Below are 15382 nucleotides of genomic sequence, written 5' to 3'. Positions count from 1 at the left end.
GGTGGATTGTGTCGCCAAAACCAAGTGAACTGGTCTTGGGCTTGCCTGACCACAGTGCTTTGAACAGCATAATCTGCTCCAAAGTCAGGCACCTAATCAGTTAGGCCATACGATCTAGACTGACCACCTGGGGTTTAACGGTCCCCTTATACTGCGCCCGACGGCGCGAAAGGACCCCCATTGTACCTGAAGGAAGGTCCCCGCCTGTTAGGGGGAGGTGTATCCATCGCAGCCTGGGGTAGAAGAGTACTCTTACCCCTTAATCATTTCATCTAGAGTGTCTCCAAGAAACGAACTCCAACATACGGTACTAAGCGTGGTCCACAAACCAGCTTTTAAACCCATAATGGTGCGACGAATCGCAATACCAACGGCCTACAGCCGGGCAATGATTGGGCCCTTATCCAGGGCCGCCACAGGTACATGCTGGTATAGTATTCCAGTCCACCATAAGAAGGACAGCCGGAGAAACCAAATTCCGCTTCCAGAATGCTGTGAAGCGCTTATGACCACGTCGTGAGCGCCTGAAATGCCATCACTGAAACAAACACAGGTTATAAACAGAGAGCCCTAAGCTTCCATGCGTCTATCCGCTGGATCTTTGAGTACCAGGGAATCCTCCACCAGTATCACTGTGTAATTATTTACCCTAAGGACTGTCTGGTCCACCTTAGGGGAACAGACATATGCGCACCAGCATAGGTTACATACGACCCACTGGCCGGTAACCGTATCGCGGAACTCCCCAGGACAGGGAAAAAACCTGACCTGGCTAACGTGCTCTTCGGGAACCGAAGGTGGATCTCTTGCTAGACCTTGGAGATAACTCCTCGTCAAGGTTATTGGGGTTAATGGTGCTTATGAGGTATTTATTACAGCACGGTCATGCGTCACCAGGGAGGGAATTTCATCCTCCTCGTCCTGAGAAAGCTGGAGACAGGGACCTCTCAAGGGGGACATTGTCCAGGGGAACACGTTCAGGCTCAGAGCCAGAAGACTGGGAGGGCATGGCCAATTAATCTGGGGAAAACGTTTGGATAGCGAACGATTCATGCTTGACATTAAAGTCTAACGTCAACTAACAAAGAAGTGAATCGTTCATCAAAAACGGCACCAACTACAATACTACTGGCAGCCTGGTTACTACAGAGGACTCTCGTCTAGGCCTTACTAAGCCCCCACACAATCCACACAAGCCCACCAAAAAGGTAGGGGAAGGGTAGGGAAGGGTGGCCGGAAACCAGCCGTACGGGGGTCCCGCAGAGCTCACTCTCTGCCTATACCACGTAAAAAGTGCGCCCACTACATAACCCCTTCAAGGGTCCCAGGGACATGGGGGGGGGGGTATTGGACTAAACACTCACCCGTCCAGTGGGTCGTGGGATCGCACCATCGCACGGATGACCTCTCACCGTGGAGGTCCCGGCAGCCAAAGGAGGGAGCTAGCAACAGCAGGCATTCAGGCGTTGAGACCCCCTCGGCAAAGAACGAAGCTTTGCGGGCTCGTCGCCATGTGGAGGGGCACTGCCGTAATTGCAAGGCCAGGGCTGGATCAAATGACCCGCAAACGACCGTTGGCAGAAAAGAACTTCTTCTGGATCTAGGATATCCAGTGCGAGCACAGTTCCGCATCTCCCGTAGTCCACCAGGAACAGGAACCTGACTAACTGGTGAGATTGAGGGTGTGAAAAAACTCAAAAGCGTAGAAAAAGACATCAGGGCTAAGCACCGATCAGGGAAGCTAGCCTACTCCTAAGCTAGGCAGCAAGAAACTGATAAGATACAGGAAGTAGCTGAGGGATAATGTCTGAGGGACAGCCCCCTAGAGGTGTGTCTGGTTAAGTAAACCTTTGTTATTAACTGTTTAATAACTGCCTAGCTTACACCTAGAGTGCACAGCCATTACCCAATCGTAATGAATTAAGAGGGGCGACTACTGTCAAAGGACGTAAGAAAAAAAAAAAAAAAAAAGTTTTAAAAATGCCACCAAAAAAATAAAAATAATAAAAAACAGGTTACAGTGTTCAGGCTTCACCAACATCCAATTTGTCTGCACCTATTTGACCAGGAGCAGGTCATTTCAATTTTTTTTTCAAATTTTTAAAAGCAGGGCCCGTTTCTGTGCCCAGCAAGAGTAACTGAGGGATTGCAGTGTTCGAGCCCCACTAGGGATGGGCGAACGGTTTTGGGCTAGCAGAAGTTTGGCCTGAATATTGTCCATTCAGGCACTCGCCTAACACTTGAACTTTCTCTGCACTTAGCGGGATGTTCGCCTGCCGAGCGCACAGTCAATAGGTTAAGGCTTCTCTGCTAAAAGATAAATTAAAAAAATAAATAAAACTGTATATTGGGTTAAAAACTTCTTAGGGGGACCCTTTGGGTCTGGTTGGGCTTTTAGGGGAAACCCCATGACAGAAGAAACAGTGGCATTGGGTTCCCCCCCCCCAAAATCCATACTATACCCATATCCAAGCATGTAGCCTACCAGGCCAGAAAAGGGGGGGGGGGCGCCCCCCAAAGCACTTTGTCCCCAGGTTGATGGGGACAAGGGACTCTTTCCGACAACCCTGGGCTGTGGATGTCTGGGTCTGCAGGTGGAGGGGGCTTTTCAGAATCTGGAGGGGGGCCACCAGATCCCCCCCCATGTAAATGGATATCAGGTACATAGTACCCCTAACCATTCACCAAAAAAAAAAACCCGTCAGAAGGGGGCGATGTCACTGGGTGACGAAGCCGGGTGGCCACGCCCCTTGCCTATACAAGAACTGTTAAAGCAGAGATTGGACAAACGGCAGGATGCCTACCAAGAGGCGGAAGCGTTTTTTACTTTTCCGCGCCGTGACAGATGATGGATTTACAAATTGAGGGACACTCATTTTGTTATTTTTTTTTTTAATAAAGGGCTTTTCAAAAACGGTTACTGTTTCTCTTACTGTTTGGTGAATGGGTAGGGGTACCGATACCCATTCACATTGGGGCGGGGCAGGACCAGGATCTTAAAAGGGGGCTTCCAGATTCCAATAAGCTCCCCCACCAGCAGACCAGGACAACCATAGCCCAGGTTGTTGGGTAGAGGCTCTTGTGGTCCAAGGTGCTTTGGGGTGGGGGGGCAGAGCTGCACAGGTGAGCTGTCCCCCAGATAGCCCCTCCACCTATAGCCCTATTAAAGTCTAAAAAGGCCAAACCAGGGGAGGAAGGAGGGGGGAGAGCAGGATATGGAAGACATCATTTTTGCCCCCTGTGCACACTACTTAAGTCTCCGCGTATGAGATAAAAGAAAATGGTTCATCTCACTGTGGGACTCCTTACAAAAATATTCTGAACATGCTCTTAGCCACTAACTCCTCAGATCCTGTCCTCATCCAGCGACCTATAGCAACCAATGCCTATTGCCCTGTGCCGGATGGGCACAACTAATAGTAAGCAGCCACTTTTTAAATAGATGTATATTTGTTAATAAAGTTGCAATATTACACTATTTTTGGCTTTCTATTTGTCTCTCTGCACATGGGCTTTAAAAAAACACCTGTGAGGAGGTAATTATTTGGAGGAGTGAGGAGAAGGAGCTAATTATCTTTTTGGAGTCATTCAACTAATATCCAAGAGGAGAGGATGTGTTCCTATGGTTTGATCCACCAAAGGAGAAAGGGATCACAGGCAGGGTATTTGGTAAGAGGCAAAGATTATCATCTTTATGCACTGGAGCACCTGACATTCAAGCAATATCATTCACTACCTTGCACGAACTGTCTTTGTTGGATAACTGCTTTAACCCTTTGAGCACCTTAGAAATGCACCTTATTTTGTATATGTGGAACCAATTTCCAATTTAATTCATATATTATTTTGTATATGCGTTTTTTCACATACGTTTTTTTAATTAGAAGTTTATTAAGGTGCACCTTAGAAATGCACCTTATTTTATATATGTGGAACCAATTTCCAATTTAATTCATACATTATTTTGTATATGCGTTTTTGTTCACATACGTTTTCTAATTAGAAGTTTATTAAGTGATCACTAGCACTTTATTGGTTCTTTATTGCACCTTTTAGCACCTTATTGGGTTTGCACAATATATTATGTGGCACTAGCACTTTACAAAAAGGTTTATGATGGTATATATGATTAGTGGTTATAAAATTTAACCTACATATTTTTTACCATTTTTTAAGAATAAGTTACTATTTACCTTAATTTATTCCTTGTCACAGAAACACCAGGCATTGCACCTTATATTCATTTTTTAATTTTATAACATTAATTAATTGGTCACAGATATTTGTATTTTACACATTTATATTATTTTCAGAAAATTGGTGCACCATTGATATCTATTTTATATTCAGGGATACCAGCGCCTTTTTACCATTTTTATCTAACAAACTCCTCAGTATATGGTCTCAAAACATAGAATGACACACACTGAACAAAAAAATGGAGGTGGTGTTTGCAGCCCACAACTTACTAGTTGATTCATATAAAGATAAACAATCTAAGATTCAAAAAACCCAGTCTAATGCAGGCCATACACTATACAAGGGGGGGGGAAAAAAAATAAAATAAAATAAAAAAATTGGCTGAAATTCAGTCATTTGGACAATTTGTTCGTTTATTGGCCAGTTAATGGCACAAAATCAGTAAGTTGGCCAAACAAATATTGAAAAGGTGAATGCGTTTCTCATCATAGTTACATAGTTACATAGTTACATAGTAGGTGAGGTTGAATAAAGACAATAGTCCATCCAGTTCAACCTGTGTAGGCATGTGTGGCTGTAATCATCTCCCATACCCCTGAATGTTCTGATCCTTGAGATGTAAGTCTAAGAGTCTTTTGAAAGCCACCATACTACCCGCAGAAACCACCTCTTGTGGTAGAGAATTCCACAATCTTGTTGCCCTAACAGTAAAGAACCCCCCGCGTTGCCTGAGGTTAAAACGCTTCTCCTCTAATCGCATTGTATGCCCTCGAGTCCTCATGCAATCCCTTCGAATGAACAGCTTTTTTTCTAAGCTGGGATCCCCATTAAGATATTTATAAATTGCTATCATGTCCCCCCTCAGACGTCTCTTCTCCAGGGAGAATAAATCGAGCGATTGTAGACGCTCTTCATAGTCAAGGTCCTCCAATCCCCTAATTAGTTTAGTTGCCCTTCTCTGGACTCTCTCCAGCTCCAACACATCCCTCCTGAGGACTGGCGACCAGAACTGGACGGAATACTCCAGATGCGGTCGGACCAGAGTTTTATAAAGTGGAAGGATTATAGTCTTATCTCTGGAATGCATCCCTTTCTTTATGCATGCTAATATTCTGTTGGCTTTGGAAGCTGCCGCTTGACATTGCATGCTGTTTCCTAATCTATCATCAACCAATACTCCCAGATCCTTCTCCATTTTTGATTCCCCCAAGGGCTCCCCTCCTAACGTGTATTGTGATTTTATGTTTTTAGTCCCCAAGTGCAAAACCTTACACTTCTCCACGTTAAACCTCATTTGCCATGTCGTTGCCCACTCTGTTATTTTGTCCAGGTCATTCTGCAGGATATCTGCTTCATGTTGTGAAGTTATTGCCCTGCCCAATTTTGTGTCATCTGCAAAAACTGATATCGAACTACTGATCCCGACCTCAATGTTGTTTATGAATAAATTGAACAAGGTTGGTCCCAGGACTGAGCCTTGGGGGACCCCGCTTACCACCTCAGACCAGTCTGAGTATGCGCTGTTTATTACTACCCTTTGGACCCGCCTTTTTAGCCAGTTCCGTATCCAAGAGCAAACCCTGCTATCGATACCTGCAGACCTTATTTTATAAATTAAGCGCTTGTGGGGAACTGTATCAAACGCCTTAGCGAAATCCAAGTACACCACATCCACTGGTCTCCCCCTATCTAGCTCACAGCTCACCTCCTCGTAGAATGTAAGGAGATTGGTTTGACAAGAACGCCCATTTGTAAACCCGTGCTGATTACTGCTGATGATGTTGTTGTCCTTAGCAAACTCTACAATATAGTCCCTTATCATCCCCTCCAGAAGTTTACATACTACTGATGTCAAACTGACAGGCCTATAATTTCCCGGGATATGCCTCTGGCCCTTTTTGAATATTGGAATCACGTTAGCTTTCTTCCAATCCCCTGGTACATCTCCTGTCCTAATACTGTCAGCAAAGATCAGGAACAGTGGTCTCGATATAACTTTACTGAGTTCCTTGAGTACTCTCGGATGTATGCCATCCGGTCCTGGCGATTTGTTTGTGTTAAGTTTATCCAGCCTTTCCCTGATTTCCCCCTCTGTTAGCCATGGTGGCAAGTCCTGTTTATTACTACTAACCATACAGTCATGGTCAGTGTACCCCTCCTTTTCCTGTGTAAAGACTGACGAGAAAAAAGCATTTAGCACGGTTGCTTTTTCAGTGTCCTCTGTAACCATCCTCCCATCATTGTTAATTATGTGTGCAATATGCTCTGCCTTAGTTTTTTTGCTGTTGATATATTTAAAGAATTTCTTTGGGTTTTTTTTACTATCCTCCGCTATTTGTCTCTCAAAGTTGATTTTAGCCATCTTGATTTCTTGTTTACTTTTCTTATTTGCCTCCTTGTATTGCTCGAAAGCCGATACTGTGCCCTCTGATTTATACTTCTTGAAGGCCAATTTTTTCCCCCTAATAAGTTTTATGACGCTACAGTTTAGCCAGCCAGGTTTGGCTTTGTCTCTTCTAAATTTATTTCCCATAGGAATGCACTGCAAGATGCCTTTGCCTAATATGTTCCTAAAGCATTCCCATTTTTCCTCTGTGGTCAGGGATCCCAGGGTTTGGTCCCAGTTTACCTTTTCCATCATTGAGTACAATTTTGGAAAGTTTGCCCTTCTGAAGTTTAGGGTTCTTATGTTCCCCACTTGTCTTGTTATGTTGTTATTTACACTAAATGTGATCATCCTGTGATCGCTAGAGCCCAGGTTGTCCTGGACTCCTACCTCCGAGATTATGTCTGGGTCATTAGTGAGCAATAGATCCAGGACTGCGTTTTCTCTGGTGGGGGAATCCACCAACTGTGACATGTAATTATCCAGTAAGGTTTCCGTGAATAGGCGGGCCTTCTGTGAGTGTGCAGTCCCCTCTTCCCAGTCAATGTCGGGGTAATTGAAGTCCCCCAATACGATGACTGATCCCAATTTTGCCACTTTACCCATTAGTGCTAAAAATTCCAGCTCTACCTCCTCCCCTTGGTTAGGTGGCCTATAGCAAACCCCCACAATTACTTTCCCCTTTTCTCCTTCCCTATGGAGTTCAACCCACACAGATTCTAAATCCATGCTCATCCCATCCGTAATGTCACTCCTTTCTGTCACCTTTATATTGTTCTTGACATAGAGACATACCCCTCCCCCTCTTTTTCCTACCCTGTCCTTCCGGTACACCGAATACCCTTGGATATTGGCCAGCCAGTCATGTGAGGGGTCGAACCAAGTCTCTGTTATTCCCACAAGGTCTATGTCCTCCTCATGTACTAACATTTCCAACTCATCCATTTTATTAGCTAGGCTCCTGGCATTAGCATATACCCCTCTTAGTTTTAAGGAAGTTAAGCGCAATTGGCGGTTATGTTTATTCCTGTTTGGTCTGAGGTTCTCCCGCACAGACCCGCCAATTGACCTTGTGGACCTACTGTCGCTGCTGACACTACAGCTGCCTTCAGTCCTCTGCTTCCTCCTGACTGACTCTACTTCTGAGCCCTCCCCCCCGTCTCCTAGTTTAAAAGCCCCTCCAACTTGGTGGCCATCTTTCTCCCCAAAAGAGCTGTACCGTCCCCATCATCCAAGCTGTTTGCACTAGGTATCTGAAACCCCCCCCCCAAAAAAAAAAAAAAAAAAAAGAAGGATTCATATATGTCCACTGAACGGTTTATCGGTCATTACATGATGGCACTATTGTTTGCTCTCACGGCCGAGTGTTCGTACTTCGAGAAGAAGTTCAAATGATTTTTCATATAGTGTATGGCCGGCATAAGCTTGTGGACCTTTAAAATATGGTAGGTACTGGAGGAACATTAAATTCAAAGGGATTCTGGAAAAGGTTCCTGCCTCTGGCCTGAAAGGGTATCTGCAAGAGCTGCTCAAATTTCTACTCCTAGATTTAAAAGATTTTGAGCTGATCGACAAGAACACAAACTGCCTAAGCTGGATTACTTCGAGACAAGGCCCAGGGATGTCTTGGTACTACTACATTTTCATCATGTCAAGGACAGGGCCATGCAAGTAGCCAGAAAGAACCCACCGTTTCCTGAGCAGTTTGCGGGAGTTACCCTTTATGCAGATTTATCCCAAGCCACCATGCAATATAGGAAGAAATTTCTGATCTACTATGGGCGGGCATTCTCTGGAAGCAGGTCTCAAGTGTCATAAAAGAATGGCCTTTTTTGCCACTGGAGGCACCAATTGACTCCAGGAGGAGTACCCTCAAGATTGAGGAGCGAATAGTCTGGATTTCTAACCTGCATTTTCTCTTACAGTAGCCTCATGATACAACTCATTGTGGATCCAGGATGGGACAACTCTTTTCCAACTGGACTATGAAGTACCCAGGTGAACTTACAGGGTTATGTTCCCTAGCCCCTCACACTTGTCCAGCAGTTGCTGTACGCAAGACCGAGCATTTTCCTGCACCCTTATTTTATTTTATTTTTTTAAGCTGTTTGTATATTTATTTATTTGTTCCTATACTACCTTCACTTTGTCACATATACACTATAATTACCAAAAGTATTGTGACGCCTGCCTTTACATGCACATGAACTTTAACAGCATCCCCGGTCTTAGTCCGTAGGGTTCAATATTGAATTGGCCCACCCTTTGCAGCTATAACCCCTTCAACTCTTCTGGGAAGGCTGTCCACAAGGTTTAGGAGTATGTCTATGGGAATGTTTGACAATTTTTCCGGAAGCGCATTTGTGAGGTCAGACACTGATGTGGACGAGAAGGCCTGGCTCGAGGTCTCCGCTCCAATTCATCCCAAAGGTGTTCTATTAGAAGGATTTAGGTCAGGACTCTGCAGGCCAGTCAAATTCCTCCACCCCAAATTCACTCAATGTCTTTATGGAACTTGCTTTGTGCACTGGTCCAAATCATTTGGTGGAGAGGGGGTTTATTGTATGGGGTTGGGCTTGGCCCCTTAGTTACAGTGAAGGGAACTCTTCAGGTGTCAGCATACCAAGAGATCTTGGACAATTTTATGCTCCAAACTTTCTGGGAACAGTTTGGGGTTGGCCCCTTCCTTTCAACCATGGATAGTCATGGTCGACTTGATATATTATGATGGTATGTTCCATCAATAAATGTTCAATATATGATCGTCAATGTATATACCCCTAACACAGGACAAATCTAATTTTTGAGGAAGTTATTGCAAAAAACTAAAGCCTTCCAAAAGGGTATTTTGATACTCTTGGGAGACTTAATTTTGGATGAAACCTTGGATAGCCATGAAAAACCTTCTCCCAGTCAGACTTTAAAAACATTTCTCCACAATGAATTGTTATACAACATCTGGCACTGTCTACACAGAAAAAGGATTATACATTCTTCCGCCACTCTTATTCCAGGATAGACCTGGTTATCTATGACATACTGTACAGTTGTTGGACAGAGTGCTTGCAGAATCTATACGTGACATGACATTGGTCGGATCATGCCCCTATCTCTTTAGAATTGAGAATTACATGCGACCCATCCTCAGACGCTACGGTGTAATAATACTCACCTCTACACTAACGAGCGTCACCGCTCCAGGAGTTCTTTCACAACATTTCCGATGAGATTCGCATGTCTACAGTATGGTGTTCGCACAAAGCTTTCATTAGAGGCCTCCTGTTAGAACTAGTTGCGGGAGAGAGGGGGAGGGAAAGAAAAAGGAAAGAAGGAGACTACTCAATCCCTATTAAACTGTATTAGACAATTAGCAAGTCTGAATAAAGTGCTAGTTACTCCTGCACTGACCCAACTCTTGACTGTAGACAAGAACTGCAGCACCTATCAGCGTATAAGCCAGAGAAAGAAATTCCGGGCTACAGTGGAATAAAGCAGGGAAACTTCTTGTGCGCCAAATTCAGTCCTAACAGGCTAAAGCTAAGATACCATTTATTCACCACCCACGGACCATTTATTCACCACCCACGGACCAAAGAATGGGATTTTTGACTTACCACAAAATCAATTTCTCATTAACTACACTATTGAAAAATCACTGAAAGCGGACTTGGACCACTTGGCTCAGTTTGAACGGTCATAGGTGGGTCATAGAGTGGCTTTTAAAATGTCAGTGGTATCCAAAATTATTTATTTTTTTCGGACAGTCCCTATTGTAGTCCCAGAACACTTCTTCAAAACCGCTGCTAGCAACATCAAACGTTCTATCTGAAAAGGAGAAAAAGATTGAATGCCCTTCGCCATCTTGTCTAAACATAAAACTAGTTATGTATATCAGTATTGTCTAAACATGAAACCTTAGGGGGGGCTACGTCTGACGATTTTGCAAGTCTATTACAGAGCGGCGTTATTCGATCCACTAACGGAATGGTTGAATCCTTCCACTAAACAATGGGTTACCCTTGAAGCTGCCCTATTTCCACATAGAGACCTCAAATACCTACAGACTGCTAGCGCCACTCTAACACTTTACCAAGCACCCTATTAATGCAGCTCTTTGGGCCTGGACACATCTTCTCAAATTGCATAAATAACCTGTGTAATATGAAAACTTAAAATTGCCTCTGCAATTGTTTGAATTTCTAATTCCCTCCTCCTCCCTTGCTCCATGGCGTGCCGCATTCAAATCATCTTAAAACTTCCTATTGTACATCCCATTGGGAGACAGCAAAAAAATCGCTCACAGAGGGTACCTTACCCTATACAGACTTGCCACTGTTTCCACAAACTCCGCCCCACGGTTAGTGATACTGTGGTCAGAGGGGTAACATTTCATATCTTATGGCAATGCAAATCAATAGCGTTTGGAATTCAGTTTTTGCTTTAATATCTAATCTTGTGAACATCTATGTTCTCTCCTCACCACAAATGGCACTATTGAGTTGAATGAAGTCCCAATAGGCTTGCTCACTATAGTGGTACATATCTTGATGGCTGCCCATCTCACCATTCTTAGCAAGTGGATATCGACCAACTCGCCTAATCTGAGGTTATTCAAAGAGTGCAATTACAACGTACCTATGAAAAATACTTTGCCGCTAGCAATGATCGGCTGAGTATATTAAAAAAAAACTGAAGTGGATATTGACATATAATCTTAAGGATATTTTATGATTTTGGCGGTTATCTGTATTGACTAGTATTATACAAGTTGTAAGGTTGTGAGTTTTTGTACTGTATTACATTTATATTCCTACAACGGTAATATGTGACCTCTTCTACATGCATGTTCATCGGTGCCTCCCTTTTTCAAACCATATGTATAAGCAAAGTCGCGCGCTATGGAAATAAGTGCGGAAAAAAGGAGGGCTGCAGCCTCCTTAAAATATAGCCAAGGCTATATCAAGAAAATAAAAAGGAAGGGGTAGGGAAATGGCGCTGGCCAATAAGGGTTAAGTATATAAAAGATGTAATGTAGTGGGTACCACAGGTGTAAAACTATGCAAGAATTGAATATCTGTACACCACATAAATAAAATAAATATATATATATATATATATATATATATATATATATATATATATATATATATATATATATATATCATACAGTCAATATCTACGTTATTAATTACGGTTAAATAAATATCTATTCACCACATCAGCAATAAAATGTACTAAAATCCTAGGATCAATATCTACAATGTGATATAAAGTGCTTAGTATTGTGGTAGGATAAAAAGCAAATAAAATGACCCTGTGGTATAAAAGGTGCAACAATATATAATAGTGGTGGTACTGGTGGATTGTGGGGGGTGTAATGGGGCTATATAAAACACATTTCTTGGTGACAATCCATAGGTATACAAAAGAAATGAAAACGAAAAAAAACAGAATATCAATAATAAATTAATGAGAGCAACAGTATGACACCCATATAAGGTGTACAAACTGGGAAAAGTGCAAGGTAGATATAAAGTGCAGAGGTCAGTACATGGATGGCTCCTTTAGTTAATAAAAGGTGCAAGTGTTTATATATTATATATATATATATATATACACACTAAAACAATGTGCATAAATCATGAAAGACAGTCCATAGGTGAAAGTGCTCAATCTTCTTGTGGCAATGTGGTAATCCCAGATATCTTCATGTTACAAAGTGGGGTGCCCGGGGTGATTATGAATAAGATTGCACTCACCAGATTGCCTAACCCCACACAAGGATATTAGGCAGGGTATATTAAAGCTGTATACCACAGTGTAGAGGTAGCTGCTCCTGTAAATCCCAGGTACTACTCCTACTTCAATAATCTTCTATATGGGGGGGGGGGGGGGCAATCCTGCTCCTCAGGGTTCAGTGTACTCCCAGGTTAGGCTCCGGTAGTAGTATGTATGGAATGAATAAGGGGGGGGAACACAAAGTGTGATACCCTAACACATACACACATATATATATATATATATATATATATATATATACACACACACATACACACACATATATACTTACCCCTATTGGGCAGCGCCATTTCCCTACCCCTGCTTATTGATTATCTTTTTCAAACCATGTTGGCACCGGTTTGTGTTTTCTAGATAACTCTGTTCCTCTGCGTCGAGTGGCTTAGCTGTTTTCTTGTAACTTTGCTAGTAAAGCTATGTATCCAGATTTTTGTTTACGTGGATTGTTTTATTCTTTCCCGTCTTGTTAAACTTTTATTAAAATTTTAATGTGAAAAAATAAATGATAGAGAAAAGCAACAGTATTCACACAAATGAATAAAAATGCATACCATCTTAGCTATTTTTCTTATTACTATGTGGGTGTCTTTCTGGCGGGAACAAAAACCACATCAAAAAGTAGATCACATAATCAGGCATTGCGTCTTAGTGTTGCTCAAAGAAGAAAACCACTTATTTTCTAGTGCAAGAATAAAATTATGGCACACAGAGTTCTTTAAATATACTCACACAAATGCCCCAGAGCCCATACTCATTTGTCAACCCTAAAACAGAACGACACTGCATACTTTTAGATTATGGAGTGCTCCACGGTTGGCTAGCAACATTTGGGGAAAAAAAAAAACACAACAAACACGCACGGTCGTAGTAGAAAGTTATAACACAAAACACAAAGAAATCATCAGTTATGCTTTAGACCCTACAACTGAATGAAATAAAACGCTTAGATAAAGTAACTGTAGGTGTTCTATTCGCTTTTCGATTGAAAGACTGGCTAATAATGGATTAACCTATGAAAGCAATGCAACTGATCTGAATAACTCTTTCAACCACTGAGTTTGCTCCTGATAAGGGTTCTGAAACTGCGCCAGCCAGGTTTTGTAAACTGTCATTGCGCAATAATGGGATTCAGGAGAAAAGCTGTAGAGGTCTTGGTAGCAATGAGCTTTTTACCTGCTTGCACTGCCTATGAGTAATATTAGCCTTAGGGGCTCATGGTTCATATGGTACCTAAGGTTTGTTAGTTTTGATCTGAATTCATGGCATCTCAATTATGCCAATGTGCTTCAAAGAAAAATACCTCTTGTAGTATGAACTAAATTCTACTAGCAATATGTCTGTCTAACACAATGTGAAACCAAACCAAAATGTCATAACAAAGAAATGGAGAATTATGATAGACTTACCAGTGTAGACATAGATCCATTAGGAAGGTAGGGATCAGACAGCATAAGGAATGGGTAACTGGAATATCCCGAACCTTTATACATTGGTTCTTCCTGATGTTTAATACCTAAGTAATATAGACACATTAGCACAACACAATCTTATAAAAAGAATCAAATTTGATAATGTTTACTTTTGACAATTTAGGATTTATGGTTTCTTATCCATTTGGAGCCATCAATAAATTATATATTTGCATTTGTATAAGAGTCAGGTTAAGATTAAGTAGCTAATCCTCCTCCATAGAAAATGTCATGATGATTTTTTTTTTTTTTTTCACTTCCCTAAAATCCCATTTTTTTTTTTTTTTAAAGAGAATATCCCTGTTTTTTTCCCTTTTTTTATTTTTTATCAGTTAGACTTATCTGTGCAAGGCAGACATTTGTGTTGCTTACTTTATGATCACAACCAAGTGATTAATAGAGTGATAAAAGAAGAAAGGTGCGCAAATAAAAGGAGTTATCAGCTGCAACCGAAACTCTAACCTAGGTGGAAAATGAATGAATGAATGAAATGAATGAGAGAAAACGTGTAGGTGCGCTTGATAAACCTTGGGTATTCACTATATGAATAGTAAAACCTTATATATAATAATGTTATATGTTTACACAATAATGCAACATAGCTGCAAAAAGTTGAAACATAAATATAACATGCGAGAGTCAAAACATTCTCTGTGAAAAAAACAAGTCCAAAATAAAGTCCAGAAATGGGTGCAAATGAATTCTTGAGAGAGATATAGATATATAGATATAGAGTGCTGTTTAACCAAGATGCAGAATGGAAAACACTGATCCACCACAGAACCACTCGTGGAAGAGGAAAAGGTACCCTTACCGACTGGTAAATAAAGATGCACTTGAAATAGAATGATAGCTCGTTGAGCACAGGAAAAAAGGGATCTTCCGACTAAACCATCCTTCACCACGAGGAAAAAGTAAGTATAAACTCCTACCAGATGGCAAATGATAAATGATCAAAGGAAGGATTTAGAAATGGATATCTGGATTCCCTGTTGTCCAACGTGGATGTTCCTTAAACAATTTATGCCCTTGTTCCTTATCGCTAGGAAAGCTCAATTTCTCTGTATGGTCACCTCCAAAGATAGCCACAACATAGCTCCCCATGAAACAAAAGTGAAGGCATGCAATAGTGCATTATCCTTTAAATGGGGTATTTACAGTGCTTTGCGAAAGTATTCGGCCCCCTTGAACTTTGCCACATCTCAGGCTTCAAACATAAAGATATAAAACTGTAATTTTTTGTGAAGAAACAACAACAAGTGGGACACAATCATGAAGTGGAACGAAATTTATTGGATATTTCAAACTTTGTTAAATAAAAAAACTGAAAAATTGGGCGTTCAAAATTATTCAGCCCCCTTGTAGCGCCACCTTTTGCTGCGATTACAGCTGTAAGTCGCTTATGGTAGGTCTCTATCAGTTTTGCAAATCGAGAGACTGAAATTTTTGCCCATTCCTCCTTGCAAAACCGCTCAAGCTCAGTGAGGTTGGATGGAGAGCGTTTGTGAACAGCAGTTTTCAGTTCTTT

General features: G+C 41.8%; 1 protein-coding gene across 2 annotated transcripts in view; it reads right to left on the bottom strand.

The window, feature by feature from the left end:
* Nucleotides 1-15382, bottom strand: part of TCF7 (transcription factor 7) — a gene marked incomplete at its 5' end in the record, with an annotated part of 1449389 nt that overhangs the window by 1346219 nt on the left and 87788 nt on the right. For both annotated transcript variants that reach the window (XM_082255193.1, XM_082255194.1), the window contains one exon: nt 13792-13898. In XM_082255193.1, the coding sequence (XP_082111319.1) occupies nt 13792-13898 (107 nt within the window). The remainder of the gene's footprint in view (nt 1-13791; nt 13899-15382) is intronic.

This window comes from Pelophylax lessonae (assembly GCF_965119305.1).
Source record: "Pelophylax lessonae genome assembly, chromosome: 4".
Taxonomy (NCBI): domain Eukaryota; kingdom Metazoa; phylum Chordata; class Amphibia; order Anura; family Ranidae; genus Pelophylax; species Pelophylax lessonae.
The sequence above is the reverse complement of the archived record's forward strand: the minus strand, read 5'-3'. Positions and strand labels throughout refer to the sequence as shown.